At 40.5% G+C, this 18,778-nt stretch overlaps 1 protein-coding gene across 7 annotated transcripts in view; it reads left to right on the top strand.

The window, feature by feature from the left end:
- Positions 1–4,959: 4,959 nt before the first annotated feature.
- The window catches only part of Kif2a (kinesin family member 2A), a 56,797-nt gene continuing 42,978 nt past the window's right edge, over positions 4,960–18,778 (top strand). For 2 of the 7 annotated variants that reach the window (XM_006995664.4, XM_006995668.4), the window contains exon 1: positions 5,390–5,722. Coding sequence is in view for 4 of the 7 variants with exons in the window: in XM_076551933.1 (XP_076408048.1) it covers positions 5,074–5,137 (64 nt within the window). In the remaining 3 variants the exon portion in view is untranslated. Of the gene's footprint in view, positions 5,138–5,389; positions 5,723–18,778 lie in introns of those variants that run through there. The other 5 variants (XM_076551933.1, XM_076551932.1, XM_076551930.1 and 2 more) reach the window with 5 other exon arrangements.

Here is an 18,778-nt window from a genome sequence, read left to right on the forward strand (position 1 = left end):
TAGAGCCTGTGACACACCTCCTCCAATGAGGGCACACTCCCTAATCCTTCCCAAACAGTTCCAACAATGAGGATAAAGTACTCAAACATATGAACCATTCTCATTCAAACCACCATGTTGATCATTATGCACAAAGCCCTGGGTTTGATCACCAGTATCACATAAACTAGAAGTAATGGCCTGTACCAGTAAGGAGTTCAAGGTCATTCTCACTATATAGCATGTTCAAGGCCAGCATGGGCTATATGAGATCCTATCTAAATAATAAGTAAATAATAAATGAAAAACATAGGAAGGCAGTAGGAAGATATTTAAATAGGCCAGGGAAAAGAGGAGGACATATTCTAGTTTGTGGGGGAAGATGAACAAACCAAGATGCAGGAATGGGCAAGCAGGGAATCACTGAGCAGAGAGTAGGAAGTAAATCACTTTAGAAAGAATTTACAAAAAATAAAGCTGGTAAAGTTTACACTGCAGCTGTTCACTATACAGCAATTTCTGCCTTTTGGCTTTCAAAAATACAGTTCAGTAGAGGAATCAATTCAAAATTAGGGGTTAGGAAATGAGAGTGGGTGATGGGAAAAGCAGTGAGTGGGTAGCTCACTGTGGTTGAACTCTTTGCTAAAACTCAAGTTAAAATTTATTTGCCACGGTCTCAGTATTAGGAGATGGGAGATGGGGCTGGAGAGATGGCTCAGTGGTTAAGAGCACTGACTGCTCTCCTAAAGGACCTGGGTTCAATTCCCAGCACCCATATGGCAGCTCATAACTGTCTGTAATTCCAAGGTTCTGACACCCTCACACAGACATACATGCTGGTAAAACACCCATGCATATAAAATAAAAAGAAATTATTGAAAAAAAAATGCCAAGAGCTAGGAACTTACAGAGGTCTTAGGGCTATTTTCATAGAAGAGGGTTAGTCATGGAAGAAGTAAGTTCCTGGCTTTTAGTTATGAAAAATTTAGTCTTGTTTCTTTTCTCTGTCTCCTCATATGTTCACCTATCTTTCTGCCTTGTTAGCATGCAGCGTGGAGGCTCTGTTAGACGCTAGCACCATATTCTGGACTCCCTGGCATTCAGAACTATTTTTGAAAAGCTTAAAAAAATAAATGACCCGCTCTTAGGTATTCTGTTATAGCAACACAAATGGACCCATTTGAGAATTTGGCAGGGAGAGGACAGTTATGGAAAAAACAAAGAGTGGAATTTAAACAGGAAGATCAGAAGATTTTATTTTCTAAAGGCAGGGAGTGTCAATGTTTACAAGAGCAGATAGGAATCTAATAGAGGAGAGGGAATATTTTAGGATGAAATTTGGATTCGTATCTCCCAAGTGTTTTAAAAATGTCTAAAGAAGTAAACCACAGTGAGATTACACTGGTTTAAAATGTAATGGGATTGGAATGACTGACTCTTCCAAATGGAGTGGAGCAAACAGCAGACCATAAAAACAGTTGCTGCCAACCCTATCTACCGGACTTTCTCCACTTGATCCCAAGTATACAAGCTTTGTCAAAGTCATTTGGAATAGATAGGGAAACCAAATGGAAAAGTTTCAAATCACAGGACACACACACACATATTGGGCTAGAACTAAAGATGCATAATCCGTGCCTTCATTAAAAAAAAAAAAAAAAAAAAGAGTAGTGCCTCAGTCATTGTTTTGTTGCATGAAGATACATCATGACCAAGGCAACTTATAAAGGAAAGCATGTAGTTGGTTAGGGGCTTGCTTACCGTTTCCAATGTGAGTCCATGATCGTCAGGGTGGGGAGTTGGCAGCAGGCAGGCAGGCATGGCACTGGAGCAGTAGCTGGAGGCTTACATATTACCCACAATTCAGAGGCAGAGAGAGAGAGACTGGGAATGGCACGGGCTTTTGAAATCTCAAAGCCCATCCCTAATGACAAACCTCTTCCAACAAAGCCATACCACCTAGTCCTTCTGAAAAACAGTTGCAGCAATTAGGACCAAGCATTCCAATATGTGAGCCTACGAAAGCCATTTTCATTTAAACCATCACAAGTACACAACTGATTAGTGTCACCTCTGGTTTGAAACTTCACTCATTAGCTTAGCCACCTTTTCCTTGGCTGAATTGTAAGGTTTATTTACAAACAACCCTAAAAAACATATATTATTTTCCATCTATAAATATTAAGGTAATTGGCCTGGTTGTATTACAATCAGTATAATTTTTCTGAAACAGTTTTAACAACTCAGAATTAATAGGTCAACAGCAGTTACTCTTCACAGGACTTGACCTGAAATAAACAATCCTTGAACAAGGATTTTTTTCCCCCTGTCATTTCAGGATAGGCTGACCAGAGTAGACAAAGTATGTACACAGATTTATATAGCTGGTATTATCCTCTTATCCTGAAATAGTAAGGATCAGTGTCAAATTGATAGTGTATACCTCATTTTGTATTACTAGAAATAAAATTCTAGTCAATGATTTGAGAAAAATATAAGTAGGTTTTAAAAAGAATAGAATGGTGTTACTCTAAAAAAAAACTTGTATTATATTTAAATATCAAAGCATTAACCCATTTTATTTCACTTACACTCATAAAAACTTTCTATGATTGGACAAATTATTATTCCAGGCTGATTAAATGGATAGTCAACCAGGTTAAGACACTGACTCATGGAACAAATGTTGGGGAGCTTACTATATAATCCTGACCAGAATAGTAGTTTTTATTAGCTTATTTATTTTTGTTTTATCTTTTGAGACAGGGTCTCACTATGTAGCCCAAGCTGTCCTGAACTCACTATGTAGACCAGGCTAGCCTCACAGAGGTCTGTCTATCTCTGCTTCCCAAGTGCTGGGTTTAAAGGCATGTATCAACACTCCCAGCAAGATTTTTATAGCATTATGTATCTTAGAGATTTGTTATTAGTTGTTTAGTCTAGTAGTTCTAGTTAGGGCCATAGTTTTTGATAGTGGTTGAATCAGAATCCTTTCTCCAGGATGTGATGGAAACAAATGTTGATGCATATTTTTATGGCTACTCTTCTAAAGGACTCATGGACACAAAGCTCACGATGCAAATCTTTGTTAAACACATATGCTAGACCAACCATAACCCAAACCAGCCTGTTGGGTATGATTTATCCAGAAAGATCTTTGTGTTTGGTTAGTCAAGTGTCTCAGGCATTTTTATGCAACAAGATGATGTATGTATTTTTAGAATACCTTTGTAATATGGATTAAAGGTTAAGACTTGATTACATAACCAACAGGATGCAACGTATGTGTCAGCAATCATAATAAGACAGTACTTATGAAGCAACTTTAAATTTAGCAGCTATATTGTTGGGACTTCTTTGCCTTCCTGGAAGAATTTACAAGCAAATAACTGGGTACTTTATACCTTAGTCACAGAAATGTAAGAGAATGAGCCCTACTAGACAGCAGCCCAGAGTTGTATAAAACTACTACTACAGAGAACAAAAACAAGACAGAAGCAGAACCTTCATTTCAACCTTGTTTTGAAACAGAAGTCCTGACCTATGATGTCATTTCTGGAACAGAAAAGCAGAAGTCTTTTTCTACATTGTTTATCTTTTTTTTTTTTTTTTTTTTTTTGGCACAGTTTTAAGAGGTTCAGAGACCATCTTTTTAAAGGAGTTACTTGAACTAGCTGCTTCTTGTATTAGGTTGGAAATTCTAGGCACACACACACACAAAAAAAAAAAAAAAAAAAAAACCGTATTTACACATATATATCCAGTTTCCAATTTTAAGACTGTATTTTTAATCATTATGGGCAGTTTAACAACGACCAGGCAAAGTAGATCATGGAAATGTACTCCTTCCGTATGAAGTCCCAATGCTACTAGTTAGTGTCAAGTTTGTTCTTTTTTCTAATGGTCTTGAAAATTTTCCAATGGTCTCTTGTCCACTTGCCCCTGTGCTTGGCAGAGATAGGTGTTGGCACTCTCCTTGTTGCTGATGGAGTCAGCCCGGTCAGATGACTGCAGAAGAGACTCATTTTTCAACCTTATTCAAGTCTCTGCTCTGGTTTTGAGTCAGAGCTGTTGGCATTGTAGACCAGGGCAAATAAGTCTGGATTCTACAGCAGCGACAGGAGACCAGGACAGGCCCTCCGGATCTTAAGGACAAGATAGAGGACTACTCAGCTTCGTTTGAATGACAATGGTCAGGAAGTTAGGGGCAAAGGAAGGTCTTCATTCCCATTTAGGGTGGAGGAGACACCTTTTCTTTCCTCCATAACCGGATGGAGGGGAAGCCTGCACCAGGCATGCCTGGGCCTTAGGAAAGGCTACTCGGGCCAGGAACCTCGGAGTGGCACGCAGTTTGGGACACCCACCGCAATACACCCCGGCCCATGTTATCGGCCGGTCCCTACGGCCCCGCGCTCCAAAAGCCTCGCCACCACGTGGCCCTCAGCCCATTCCCGCGGCAGCCGTCAAGGCGAAGCCGCGGGAGCTCTGCCAGGCACGGCGGCGCGTTGCTTTCCCGCGCCTTCCTAGGCCGCGCGCGCTCAAGCCGCCGCGGCGCGGGCCCGTACCGGGCCGGGCTGCGCGCGCTCCGGTCGGGTCCCGGGGAAGGGCTAGAGGGGCCGGCCGCCTCCAGGCCGCAGAGGAGCTGGGCGGGGCCCCGGGCCTGCAGCCCGAGCGAGCGCGCGCGCGGGCGCCGGGCAGGAAGACGCGGGCGGCCGCGAGTGCGCAGGCGCGCGGCGCCCCGCCTCCTCTCCCCTCCACCCCCCCTCCCAGCGTCGGTCCGGGCGGGCGGCGAGAGCCCTCCCACTCTCCCCCGCGCCGCCTTACGGCTGCGGCCCTCGCTTCACCCCGACGCCCGGCGTGCGCATCCTCCCGCCCGTCCGCCCGCTCGCACGCCCGCCCGCTCGCCCGCAGGCCCGGGGCCTCCGCCCGCTCGTCCGCCGCCGCTCCGCCGCGGCCCCGCTCGCGTCCACGCTGCCTCCCGGGCCGGCGCGGCCGCGGGCCACCGCTGCCCCTCCCGCCGCCACCCCGCCCCCTCCCCGCCTGTTCCACCCGCCCGTCGCCGCCGCCGCCGCCGCCGCCGCTCCGGATGAGGTGATGGCAACGGCCAACTTCGGCAAGATCCAGATCGGGATTTACGTGGAAATCAAGCGCAGCGATGGTGAGCGCGGCGCCGGGGCCGGCCGGCCGACGGCCCTTTGATTGCTCCGCGGGCTGTGGGGGCGGGAAGGCGGCGGCCCGGCGCTTTTGTGTGCAGCGCTGTGCGGGTGAGGCGGCCGTGGGGTCCGCCCGGGCGCCGCTGCAGTGCGGGGAAGGCCCCCCGGGCCGCAGGGCTGGCGGCGGTGCTGCTGCCGCGAAGGGGCCGGGCGGGGGCGGCTCCCGGGTTCACGGTCCTCCCCCCGGGGACTCCGTTAGGGCGGACCGTGCCTCGCGCTCCCCCCCGGCTCTTGCCTTTTACCGGTCTCTGCATCCGTGGCGTGGCGAGGGTGGGAGCGCGAAGATGGGGTTTTGAGCACCGAGAGACCCGCCTGCCAGCCAGAGGCCGATGGGCAAGCCATCCGGTTGTTTTTAACTGCTCTCCGGTTGTCAGGCCTCTCTGCCTGCCCTCTCCAAGCATACTGCTTTCTTTCTTTCTTTCTTTTTGCTCGTCCCTTTCCTGGGAGAAGGGTGCAGAGAATGCTGCACTCGGCCATGAAAAGGGGTGGGGGAGCCGCGGAAAGAAATACTCGATAAAGGCTTGGCCAAGGTGATGATCCTGAAAGGGAAGGAGAGGATGGAGAGAGGAGGGTGGACGCAGTCCACTCGAGGCACTACGGAGAGGGTGGGGGTGGGCGACCGGATGTTGATATTTTCACACCCTCGGGAGGTAACTGAGAAAAGTGTAAGGCGAGGTGAAGACACATGTTTAATGCATTTTTTAAAAAAAGACCCGTAGGCTTATAGATGTTTCTGTGGGGAGAAGTGTTTTATATCACTGACTTCCAAGTGTAAAGTGGAAATCATTTATGTTGTAAAGGAAATAGTACAAGGGGATGAATGAAATTATTTTCCTTAATTCAAATACTGAGAAACGAATTAGCTAGAATTATGAGTTGATTCTGGACTGCATCTCCCCTATGACCAATTCTTTTTACTTACTTCTGGCCTATTCACCATCCTTGACCCTAGTTAATAAGGGCATGAATATGACACCCACTTCTTGGTTTCTACCAAATTCGACCAAGTTGTGTCGGTAGACGTGAGTAGATTGGTTTTCCTGTTACTTATGATGAATTGAAAGACACTATATGGCTAATGATTTTACCTCTCTTTGCATTTGAGGTAATTTGTGGTAACTGGAAGCATCATTGTTTTATGTATGAGAAAATAAATTACGACTTGTAGTGCTTTAGAGGTTACCAAATGGGAAGAGATGTTTACTTGGATTGGGGTTTGCTTTATTACTTCTCTACAGATTACTTTCTTTGTAATCATTATGCTGTTCCAATGCCATTTTATTTTTTGGTGAATATATATGGGTTGGCCGTATATCAACAAATGTAGGATTTATGTGTTAGTTTAAAACTTGGAAGTATAATAAAAATTAAGTTCTTTACAGTCTTACAAGTCTTAACTATGGCTCTTAACTGGAATCTTCACAGAAATAACATGACAATCGAGAAGTTTCTGTTACAGTTTTTCAGAGATGCCTTTTTTTTTTTTTATTTTAAGTGTATTGGACTTGAAGTAATTTTGATTCTTTGGTGATTCTAGGATATAGGCTTATAATGCTCCTTCCACCTTTAGCTTCATCTTATATCAGAAATTGACACACGATGTATTCCAAGTTAGAGTAACCTAGACAACATTTTCAAAAGTGGCTTCTTAGAAGAAGTAGTGGATGTCAGTACAGTGTGTGTGTGTACTGTCCTAACCTATAGGTTGTAAATACTTACATGCCTTGGATGCAAAAGGGTAAAGGTAGGTAACTTTTAAAAAACATTTAAAATCTCTTATTTTTGGAGATCTTATAATCTTAGGCTGGCCTTGAACTTGTTTTGTAGCTGAGGACCTTGACCCTGCTCCACCTTCTGAGTGCTAATTTATGAGGTTCTGGGGGATCAAGCACCACCAATTGAGCTACAGCTTCAGCCCTGAAAAGTGGATAACCTTTAAAGGAAATAATTAGCTTCCAGAGTGTTTTCACAGTTGAATTTCATGTCTAGAAGATTCCCCCAAGCTTTCCCTCTTGTCACTTTAAGGGGGCTGTTTTTGCTTCCTTCCTTCTATAACAGATTAGTGATGGGATAAAACAGCCTAATGGGGCAGTACTGCGCTGCATGTATGATCTTTGTCCCGACAAACTTTTCCTATCAAGATGGTCATATATTAAGATTCCAAAAGCCAAATCATAAAGCAAAATGAGCCTATTCCTGTGTTAGAAGATCCTGCAAAAATTCTAATTCCAATAAGTCCTCGCTGCTGGTTAAAACCAGATTAGCAGTGGGCTTCTAAATTCCCAAGTCATCCTAAGTCATCTCATTCATGAGACAGCATATTTCCTTAAGCATTGATACTTAGAACTGTACAGCTTACTGTTTTCAGAATTCATGGCTGAAGTAGCCGATCATGGAGAGTGCAGTAGAGGCATGTGAAGATACCCACACTCATTTCAACCAGAGCCAGGATGTTACAGGATTAAAATACTTAACTGCCTCAGGAATTGCTTGAATACATCTGTGTATCACCCACACACCGATGTGGGTCCTAGTTGAATGTGTTGCTCATTTATGGAGTTTTGTTTTCAAACATTGTGTTCAGGCTGGTGAAAAGGTTCAGCCTGATGACCTGAGTTCAGTCTCCAGGACATTCATCATGGGAGGAGAGAACCAGTCCTTGCATTATTTTAATTAGCCAGTCAACTGGAATTTGGTCAGGAAATAAAACCCTGTACCTGTGCTCATTTCTGTATTCCCTCCTTCATCCTGTGACTCCCCTTCCCTGGGGGCCTCTTAGTTCAGGGTCCTCAGAGATGACTGAAGCCGAGGAATCTAATCAGGCTCAGTTTTTGGTTGTTTGGTTTTATTATGCCTTCCCTCAACCCCTCTAATATTCTAAGGTTAGATATGGCGGGAATTTGGCTTAGACTCGAGAGATTGCTTTCAATCACAGGTAAACTGGTATGAAATTGGAAGGTTTCTAAAATAGACATCTACATTTTCTTTCTTATGTTTTACTATTACTTGATTCAGGTCCATTTAGAATTCCATGACTCTAAAATCTACAGTTATACAGATGCATGGCTAGATAGCCTGTATTGGGAAAAAATATTGTTTAAACTGCACTATTAAAACAAAAATTCTGTGGTAACAGTGACCCGTTACCCTTTAGGGGACTGGGGCATGGCTGAGAAATAGTAAATATTTATTCGCCAAGTGCAGCTGCGGTGGCATTGGTCTCTTAGTTGATGTGTTATCTAGTGGGATTTGTTTAAATTTCAACTAAAAACCTTGAAGATTATTTAATTCTCATTGTCTAAATGGAAACTGAGTCATGGGTCAGCAGGAGTAACCTCTGTAAATGATATAGCTTATCAGTGGCAGTTCAGAACCTGCTTTGGATAGCATAGAAACCCGACTACCAAGAATTATAACGCAAAAGGAGGAATTCTCTGCTCCTTCCAAAATACATATACCGCTTTCTGCAGCCTGGCCAGTATGTAGAAATTGTGTCTCACTCATGGAAAAAGCACAACAGAGCATTGTTAGAGTCACAGTATGATAAATAATAGTTACTAGAGTGTCACAAGCCCAAAGTTGTGGGAGAAAAATATTCCTGTTTCTTAATTAAACATTGAGAAAACAGTGTCTTCATTAAAGCATCTGAAAAGCAGAGGAGATGGGGATTTCAGAGGGCCATCAGGAATGCTGGAGCTTAGGGCAGACAGTCTCACAAAGATTTTTAGATGACCCATTCTTTACATGCTTTGCCATTTATTATTGTACTAGTTCATCTTTACATGCCACTTTATAGGCTTCTGATTATTAAATAGAGTCACAATGTACATAATTAAAAACAGGCAATATAAGAATACAACTAATTATGTGACTGTTGTGGGAATAAGATAGAATGGGTATTTTTGTAGATTGGTAATTTCCTCTTGCAGGTGACTAAGATGGTACTGCTTTGGTGTTCTATTTATTAGGCATAGTTTTCCAGTTGCTTCTAAACATGTTCTCTAATTGGGTTCTCACAGGGGCTATATGAAGTAATAAGCAGAGTAGGAAGACAACAGATGCATCATTTTATGGGTGCAGAATCAGAATTCGCTGAGCTTACATGGTTTTGAAAGGACATAGCTTGGTAAGATGCTAATTAGTGACTACTGAATGCTGACAAATGTTATTGATGATAGGAAGTTATATACTTTGTGAATATTAATTTATTTGAGACACACAAGCCCCTGTAATAGAATTTCCTCCATTACCATCCAAGGAGCTTAGAAAACTCAGTTTGTGACATAGCTTACATTGGCCAAATTAGTGAAATCAAATTCTGACATTTTACCATTTAGAAAGGTAAAGAGTTAGCAATTGAAGTCTTCTTCAATTTTGTTTCCACCAGTATCACAAAAAGCTAGGAATCTATATATTTATTTAGCTACTCCATTCTATGGCAGACTTAGAGGGAAAGGTTGTATATTAACTTTCATTGTCACATGTATATACTTTTTCATTTTGGAGGAAGCAGGAAAGAGCCAGTTAAACTTGTGCTTTCTGAACCACAGAAAAGCAAACCAGTGTGGAAACTCCGACTAGGAGAAGGCACTCAAGATATATTCTTTCTAGCCACAAGTATACTTGTGGTTAATATTATATTGACCAGCTGGTTGTAGTGGTTGTTGGCTTATAATCTCTAGAATGCAGCACTCCAGAGGGAAGCTGAGGCAGGAGAATCTCCACAAGTTTGAGGCCAGCCTAGGCTACATGGTGAGGCCCTGTCTCAAAACACAAAACAGCAGCAACAAAATTACATTAATCTTGTGCAAAGCTCAGTTCTTGAATTCAGCCACTTTCTGATTTCATATCCTCTGCTTGTAACCTAAAGTAATTGCTCAAGATACTTGCTTTTTTTTTTTTTTTAGGTCAAAGCAAATTCCTAGCTTAAAGTATAGACATACACTTTAAACTCTGGATAAAACTAAGTTTTACTCTTGTGGTCCATGTGTGGAACAAAGTTGTTTTTCTGTCACATGCCAGCTTTTTTTTTTTTTTTTCTAAACCTAAAGTAATAGTACTACAAGTGGAATATCTCTAATATGAAAATCTGCAGTCTGAAACTACAAATCTGAAACTTGGAATACTTGATATGATGCCACAAGCTGAAAGTTGATGCCTGGTCTTACATGAGGAGTTGCAGTCAAAACACAGGCACACTTAAAAAATCAAAATTAGTCTCAGTTTATGTGTATCAAATGAACTTGAGGATGTGGTCTTATCCTCAATATATTTCATTATGTGTGTATAAATGAACATTTCCAATAAGAGACACTAAGCATGTTTCGTGCAAAACTGAAGTAGACATAAGAAGGGAAGAGCACTGGCTGCTCTTTTAGAGGACTTGGGTTCAATTCCTAGCACCCACTTGGCAGCTCATAACAGGTTATAGTCAGTTCCAGGGGATGCAGCACCCTCTTCTGGCTTCCAAAGGCACCAGGAGTACATTTGGGCATGGACATGCATGCAGGGAAAACACCCTTATAATTTACACACAAACATAAGTTTAAAAAAAGAATCTCTTTTAAAAATAGACATTAGTGTTTTCTCATACTAAACCTTCAAGTGCTTAGGGATTTATGGATGCTGTGAATGCTGTGCCATATAGATAACATAGAGAGCAAAGTAAATTCAAATATATGGGCAGTGGGATCTTGTCTAGAGAAAACAATGAAATGGTATTTTACCCTATTGTTGGTTAATTGTGTTAGTTTTTTGTTGTATTGAAAGAGTAAAATGAAGAGGCAAATGTCTTTCTTTTGGGTGGGTGGGTGGGGTTCGAGACAGGGTTTCTTTGTGTAGTTTTGGTGCCAGTCCTGGATCTCACTCAGTAGACTAGGCTGGCCTCAAACTCACAGAGATCCGCCTGGCTCTGCCTCTCGTTGCCTGGCGCAAATGTCTTTCATAAAAGTCATTCCAGTGGTAGAGTGCAAGATGCTGGGTTCAGTCATAAGCACTGTTGATTTGTTTAAAGTAAAATTCCTATTTCCAGGGCTGAGAGTGTCGCTCAGTGGTAGAACATTTGCAGGACCGTCTTCAGCTTGCTTAGGCCTTTCTTATTTTTGATAATATTTTTCTCTTTACCCCTTATAATAAAGCTTGCAAATTCAAACACTTACTAGAGTGTGAAGTATTTTGAAATATAGACCTTAAATGATTGTGGTATATCAAAAATAATGAAGTATCTCATTTCTGTGTTTTTAGTGACAGATTTCATTAAATTATTCCGTATCCTACATTGTTATGTGTGGAAATGGAATGAATAAAGTCCTAACAAAAAAATCAGTCATTTTATAGTGTGACTAGTACTAATAGACACATGCTATTCTCTGTGTACATCTGTACTTTGTTAGAGTTAGGCTCCAGTTACACGCCCTGTGTTCATGCTGTTTTCCTCAAGAACCCATACTCAGTTTAATATAGCACTGTCATTCTGATAGCCCTTGTGAGTTAGATGAATTGGCATTACTTGCCACTAGTGGTCTACTATTTTTTTTCTAATTTTGAATCTTTGTTATAATTTCAAGACATGTAATGTATTCCAGTTTTAAGTTTCTGGCAGACCATCAGCTCCTGACACCTGGTTTTTCTTTAGGGAACCTGAGTCAGAATCCTTATAGACACAGACTGAGGAAGTGGGACATGGAAATAGGTAGAGCATTCTGCCAGCTGCTCTTTCTTCAGTGTGGTTTGAGCATACACTCCCTTCACAGTGTTGCCAAGTACTTCCCTGTTATATTTTATCTACTTCCAAAGACTTTCACCTTTTTGTAGATTATCGCACTAATTCTTAACAAAGTTCCATCTATGTAAAATTATTTTTAAAGATAGGATCAAGAAGAAATATGGGTATGGTTACAGTTGTTGAGTGATCATAACTCTTGCTGAACAAACCTATTAGCTTCTGTCTTCCACGCTGCTGTTTAACTTTAATTTCTTTTTTTTAAAAATTCATCCAAGAAGGAGGATCTTTGCAAATGGGAGAGCAGCCAGGCTATAAAGTGGGACCCTATAACAGAGTTTTATAAAGTGAGTTGTTACTTTTGGTATCTGAAGAGGTTTAGCATTCATGTCATTTGCTAGATGTGTACCATACAGTATTGGATTTTCACAACAGCCTGTAAGACAGACGGTGTCTTCCCTACTTTACAGAAGAGGAACTGAGCCTCACAGACTCTATTGTGGGCCAGGATTGTGACCCTTTATTTTTAAAAAGTTGGATTTTCTAATGAACAAGACCTGGTAGACTTCATGGAAGGTAAAGAGTAAATAGTGGAGGAGGCAGCATTCTGGGCTTATGGCTCAATATGGAAGAAGTTCCTGAGCTGGAAACACAGGGCTGTTGATGAGAGGAATTGCAGACGGGGCTGGAAGGGTGAGAGATGAAGAACACAAAGAAACGGGGGAGGGGAGCCCTAGAGCACCTTGTTAAAGACTTGGAAACAAAGTAAGGTAAGCATCTTGGAATTAGTTTCTAGGACACTTGGAAACTACCATAGGGCTTAATCTCCTGAAAGCTGTAATAGGAGTTAGCCAGTGATTAGTGGTAGATTAGAGAGACAGAGCTACAGAAAATGAGAACTAGCTTAGGTGAGATTGCAGCAGTCTAGGAGGGCGAACAATGATTGAGAAGCAGATGAGCTGAAAACATGGCAAGAAGGATCTTGGTTGTCACTTGGGGAGGAACTTCATACTCAGAAGTGTAGCTTATAAAAATCTCTTTAGTTCTGTTTAATCAAGCTGATCCTATTCATGAATACAATGTAGAGTACTATAAAGCCTGGGTACATTGTAACATCAAAGAGAGCAACTTTGGCTGGTTGGGTTTTTGTTTGTTTGTTTGTTTTTTTGTTTTTTTTGCCATTGATATCTTAAAAGTAAACCATCTCTCTAGTCACTAAAAGATAAGGTGTGGGGCACTTCCAGTAAATGTTTACATACAATAAGAATTTACTTAAGTTTTTAAACAAATTGCTTTGTCTTAAGACTGAGCCAAGACTGTCAGAATTCCTGGAATGGAATGTAAAGGAAGAATTACAGCAAAAAACTTGTTTTTTTTTTTCATCCCTAAAAAAAAAGTATTGTTTAATTAATTTATTTATTTTATGTGTATGGGTATTTTGTATGTCTACACACCAGAGGAGGGCATAGGATCCCGTGGAACGACAGTTATAGATAGTTGTGTGCTGTCATGTGGGTTCTAGAAATTGAACCCAGGACCTCTGCAAGAGCAGCCAATGCTCTTAACTGCTAAGCCATCTCTCTAGTCACTAAAAGATAAAATATTTTGGTTCTTGAAATGGGCCTGGGGGTGTGGCTCAGTTGCAGCATGCATGCTTAGCACCTGCAGGCTCTGTGGTTGAAGTCCCCTGTTATCTGCTCCCACACCCTGGCTGTCCTCCTTTGCCTTTTCTTCATTCTTATTTTTGGCCTGTGTTTCCCTACACTGGCATTTGCCTAGCCTATTCTTCCCTAAGTTTCAGAATACCTTTTCACAGTGTTTAGGATGTCTTAATGGCTATTTGAAAGGACTTAGCAAAGGATAGATGAATAAGAGGATTTGGGGGCAGTGAAATTATTATTCTTCAGTGAAATTATTCTGGATAAAATAATGGACATATTCTTTTCTCTATAGAAGTTTTAGCACTAGGACTAAGTCCTACTATAAGCTAGATAATGGATAATGATGTGTGGTTGTAGATTAATTGTAACAAATATACCTGGTGCAGGATATTGATAATGGAGGGCATATGGGTGAGGGAGACTGTTTTAGTTAGGGATTCTATTGCTGTGAAGAGACATCATGACCAACGGCAACTTTTACTTATGAAGGAAAACCTTTAATTGAAACTGGCTTACAGTTTCAGAGATTTAGTTCATTATTGTCATAGTGGGAAGCATGGCGGCATGTAGGCAGACATGGTGCTGGAGAAGGAGCTGAGAATTCTACATATTAATTCACAGGCAACAGAAAATGAATTGTGTTCCACACTGGGTGTAGCTTGGATCATAGGAAACCTCAGAGCCCACCCTCAAGGTGACACTTCCTTCAAGGAGGCCACACCTCCTAATAATGCCACTCCCATTAGACCAAGCATTCAAACACATGAGTCTATGGGGGCTATACCTATTCAAATCACCACAGAAGCATACAGAAATCTTTGTGAGCTTTCTGTGAACTTCAAAAGGGGAAGGGATGTACAAACTTTTGTCTAGGCCTCCTTTGAAAATAAATTAATGGTAATCTATAATGCTCAAGAATGGAGATGAATTAAACCATGGAATTCAGGTTTGCTGCTTATGTATTTTTAAGATCTATTTATTTATATTTAATGTATGAGTACTCTTATCTGCATGTGTGACTTTACACCAGAAGAGGGCATTAGATCCCTCTTACTATAGATGGTTTTGAGCCACCATGTTTTTGCTGGAAATTGATTCGGTCCTCTGGATGAGCTGCCAGTGCTCTTAACCACTGAGCCATCTCTCCACCCTCTGTTTATTTATTTTATTTATTTTATTTTTCAAGACAGAATCTCATGTATAGTAGGCTGGCTTTACTTGAACTCACTATATAATGGAGTATGACCTTGAATTAAAATCCTCCTGCCTCCCTGTCCCCAGCACTGGGATTATAGGTATGTGCTACTACACCCTATTTATTCAGTTCTGAGGATTGAACCCAAGGCTTTGCACATGCTAGGCCATTACTTTTCTGGGTTTTCTACGTGCTAGGCAGTTATTCTATCAACTGAGCTATGCTTTAGCACCAGATTTTTTTTTTTTTTATCACACTTAGTTGAGTTTGCTAACAAAGAAAATTTTAAATGAGCTATGTGGTACAATGAGAAGGATTCAGATATATTTGACAACTGCTTTTAATTTCAGCCTATGGACATAGTGAGTTTATAGTCCAGATATTATGATGAATGCCCAAGCATTGCATCTTGAAGCATCGTCATCCTTGAGATTGGCCAATATTGAATATAAACTGGTTGAACAATAGCAGATTTTTGCTCTAAGATGTGAGCACATGAAATCTATTTTCTGTGTAAGTTTGGTTTGCAAACAACTTTAAAGTTATGTGGAGTTTTGGTTGGTTTGGGAGGTAATAATTTTACAAGTAACAGGCCTATAATGTACTGTGGGGCACTAAAGAGAAATGGATATAATGATTTATCTATATTTTGTTTAGGAAATGAGAAAAATTAGGGACTTCTAATTCACTAGAGATATAAATCTTGTAATTTAGTCACAGATAGCTATTTGATGAAATACTGCTATTGGTCAAAATTGTTGTACTGTTTTAATAAAGAAATTGACTTGTCCAAGGCCATCTATATATTAATACATAAAAGCCTAACAACTGAATTTCCTCTAAAATCCTACAGTTTAATTCCTTTTAAGAGTTCTTTATATACTATGGCTGTGTTAAGCATCACAAGTCCAATCATTAATTATATGTAATACTTGCATTTTCCTTCTTAAGGTTTAGTTTGCCTTGCCCTTGGTGGTAGTGTGGTGGATTTTGTTTGTTTGTTTTTGTTTTCAGTTAACCCAACTAGTATTTGCTGAATGCTTTGAATGAATGAAAGGGCTTTTAGAAAAGGTTGTCATGTCAACAACAAAATCCTGAAGAGCTAATGTGCTCATTTAAATGTTACATAGCTCTATAATTTCTTCCAAATGTAGTGCTAATCTCCAGTCAGTGCCCTTTAGGCCTTCTTGCTCATAAGATTCAAAGGTTTAGACAGGAAGATCCTCTAGTGTATGAAAGATGCTTGCTAGATGGGCAGTGAGTGCTATTGTCACAAAAATATGTCCAGGTACAATTTGGTCAGAGTGCTGATAAAATTCTTCAGTTCAGAGCTTTGTCCAGTTTCCATGGTCTTCAGTTTTATAAACCTGTTGTTTTGGGGTTACACGTGGATTGTTGATGCTCTTTTCCCCATACATAATCCCCCCCCAAACAGTAGGTATTCTCTCTGTTCTTTAAGTTGGAGTTGTATTTTGAGTGATACATTGCTTTTAACCTTACCTATTCTTATGCATTTAAGAGCCATTATTTAAATTAAGTAGAGTTTCCTGTTTGCCTACTATGCCCCTTATCTTTCCTTCCCAGTTTAAGGGTGCTTTATCTATTCTCTAAGAGAATAGATAACCTTGGGTATTGGTGTAGGTACCTTGGGTATTGGTCCTAACCCTGAAGTGTTTCTCACATAGTTCTCTCTGTAGAGGTAAACTGAATTCTCTTTAGCATAGGCAGGGTGGTTCCAGACATAAAATGTTTATATGTTATCTAATAGATTACTAATTTGTGCTGGCCCTTTTTTTTAATAAAAAAAATTAAATCAGTAAGGATTAGAGTTCTTGAAGTAGAATCAATGGTCAAAAAACTGTTTCCTTTTAGTTTGCTAAAACTTGCCTATTTGCCTTCCATAAAGCAAGAATTTACCTTGCTGTCTGCAGAGTACCTACGTCCTTGTCAGACTGCTCATCTGGCTTTTATTTCTAGGCTCTTACTTCTTCAATTGTGCTCCGAGACTATTCTGGGCTTTCTTTATCTCTGGCAACTTCTAGATCACACCTGTACTGCTACCATTGCAGCCCCCTAGACAAACTGAAACCTAGCACTTCCGTAATCACTTTCTGTGATCACATTTAGCTTTTAAATGCTATGTGGGTCAGGTTTTTTTTTTTTTTAAAACAAGTGTTGTATTATTATTTTATTTCACCCAAAGAGTCTTTTTGACATTTTTTTTCCCTTGTCACCCCCTCCTAGTGAAATTTTAATACTACAGATCTGTTGTCTGTGCAACTCTTAATGTGTGTGGCCCTTGGGATGCCCCAAACTGTTGTAATATCTGATATATCTTTTCCTGAGAGCCAGTTTTCATCTTCATTAGGACATTATCTTTACTGGTGAGAAACTGTGGTATGTTGAGAAGCTTTTTTCTTCAGCTGGGCTGCCCCAGAATCAGACAGCTTACTTGATGTTCCTACTAGATAGATAATACCAAATTTTATATATATATATATATATATATATATATATATATGATGAAACTCAGTAGCTTGACTTTTAGCCTTTCTGTCCACACTGAACTTCTATGAGTCCACTCTTCTTTGTATCTTTTGCTTTAGACGTACATTATTTCTATTCTGTATTTTACCTTAACCATTTAACAACTTGAAGGAATGGCTCTTGTCTCTATTTGGCCAGACTTTGAAAACAGAAATTTGAGAAAATTGCCTAGCCATACTATCACAGGATTCCATTGATGGTGTAGAAGAGATTGTGATGAGAAATTGAGGAAGTAGTAACTTTATAGTGAGTGTTATTTTCATGTTAGGATGTGTTTAAGCACAAGAGAAGATACCTGTGTAGCTAGTTCTTGAGTGGAATTTCTTTCGAATAAGAATTTAAGTCATTGCTTGGTGTATTCAGCAGAACATCTGCAAAGGCAGATCTTCGGCAGAATGTGTTGTTTTAGCAACATTGGTGTGTAAAAATGTGGTATTCTAGAGAACAAATCTTTTTCCTTAACAGAGTTCCCAAGTGTTTAGATGTACTTAGTTAATAATCCTTGCTTAGTTTGGAAGCTTCGTGACGTAATTTACACTTTTTATGTATTGTATGTGTGGTTGAATATGTGCTAGAGCACACCTATAGAGGCCAGAGGACGACCTTGTGGGATAAGTTTTCTCCTTCCACTCTTAGGAGCGTTCTGGAAGTGGAGCTGAGGTGGCCGTGCTTCCTTGTCAGCACATTAAGTGAACATTTCAGGGCTTTAAAACAGTTGTTTTTTATTGTTTCAGCTGTAATCATAATCACTTTAGAATTTGAGCTTTTATAGTCTCTTTACAATTGAATTTTGGTGCTTTTAAATATTCACTTCCCAACTCCAAATAATGCAAAGCATTAGGGAACCTCAGCGATTTAATATCTTCTAAAGGGCTTTACAATGAACTCTTCCAAATATTTGTTCTACTCTTGAGTGTAGTTCAGTTATCCCAGAACAACAAACAGGAAACACCTTCTGTGTCACCCCAGAAGAACTGAGCTAATGGACTGCTGCTGAAAAAAGATTGGAAGAAAATAATTTGTATCTAGTATGGGTAAAATTGTATCTCATTTTAAAGTTACCTTTTCTTCATGAAAATCTAAGCTACATTGTGTTTCCTTTTCCCCTGGTATCAAAATATCAGGTTTATGTATAAAGCCTAAGAAAGACCATGCTAGAGCTTTTAAATTTGGTAACAACAGTAACATAAGTGTGATGAACCAAAATAGAAAGAACTCTATGTTTGGCAAAGTTCAATTCCCTAGGGATTTATTAAATAGCAACAGTACAGTTACCAGTGGCAGCTGACATGTTATTTTGCCCTTCTGTAATGGTGCCTTGCTCCAGCAAAGCTGTTGATGATGTAATGCTTATAGTAGTTCTGAGTAAGGTTTCTCTTCACTGTTTAGATTAGTTAGCAAAACCTAGATATCAGCGTGAGAATTAGACTTATGCTGGACCAGCCTACTCATCTGTGCCTGT

The sequence above is a fragment of the Peromyscus maniculatus genome, chromosome 15 (assembly GCF_049852395.1).
Source record: "Peromyscus maniculatus bairdii isolate BWxNUB_F1_BW_parent chromosome 15, HU_Pman_BW_mat_3.1, whole genome shotgun sequence".
In the NCBI taxonomy this organism is placed as follows: domain Eukaryota; kingdom Metazoa; phylum Chordata; class Mammalia; order Rodentia; family Cricetidae; genus Peromyscus; species Peromyscus maniculatus.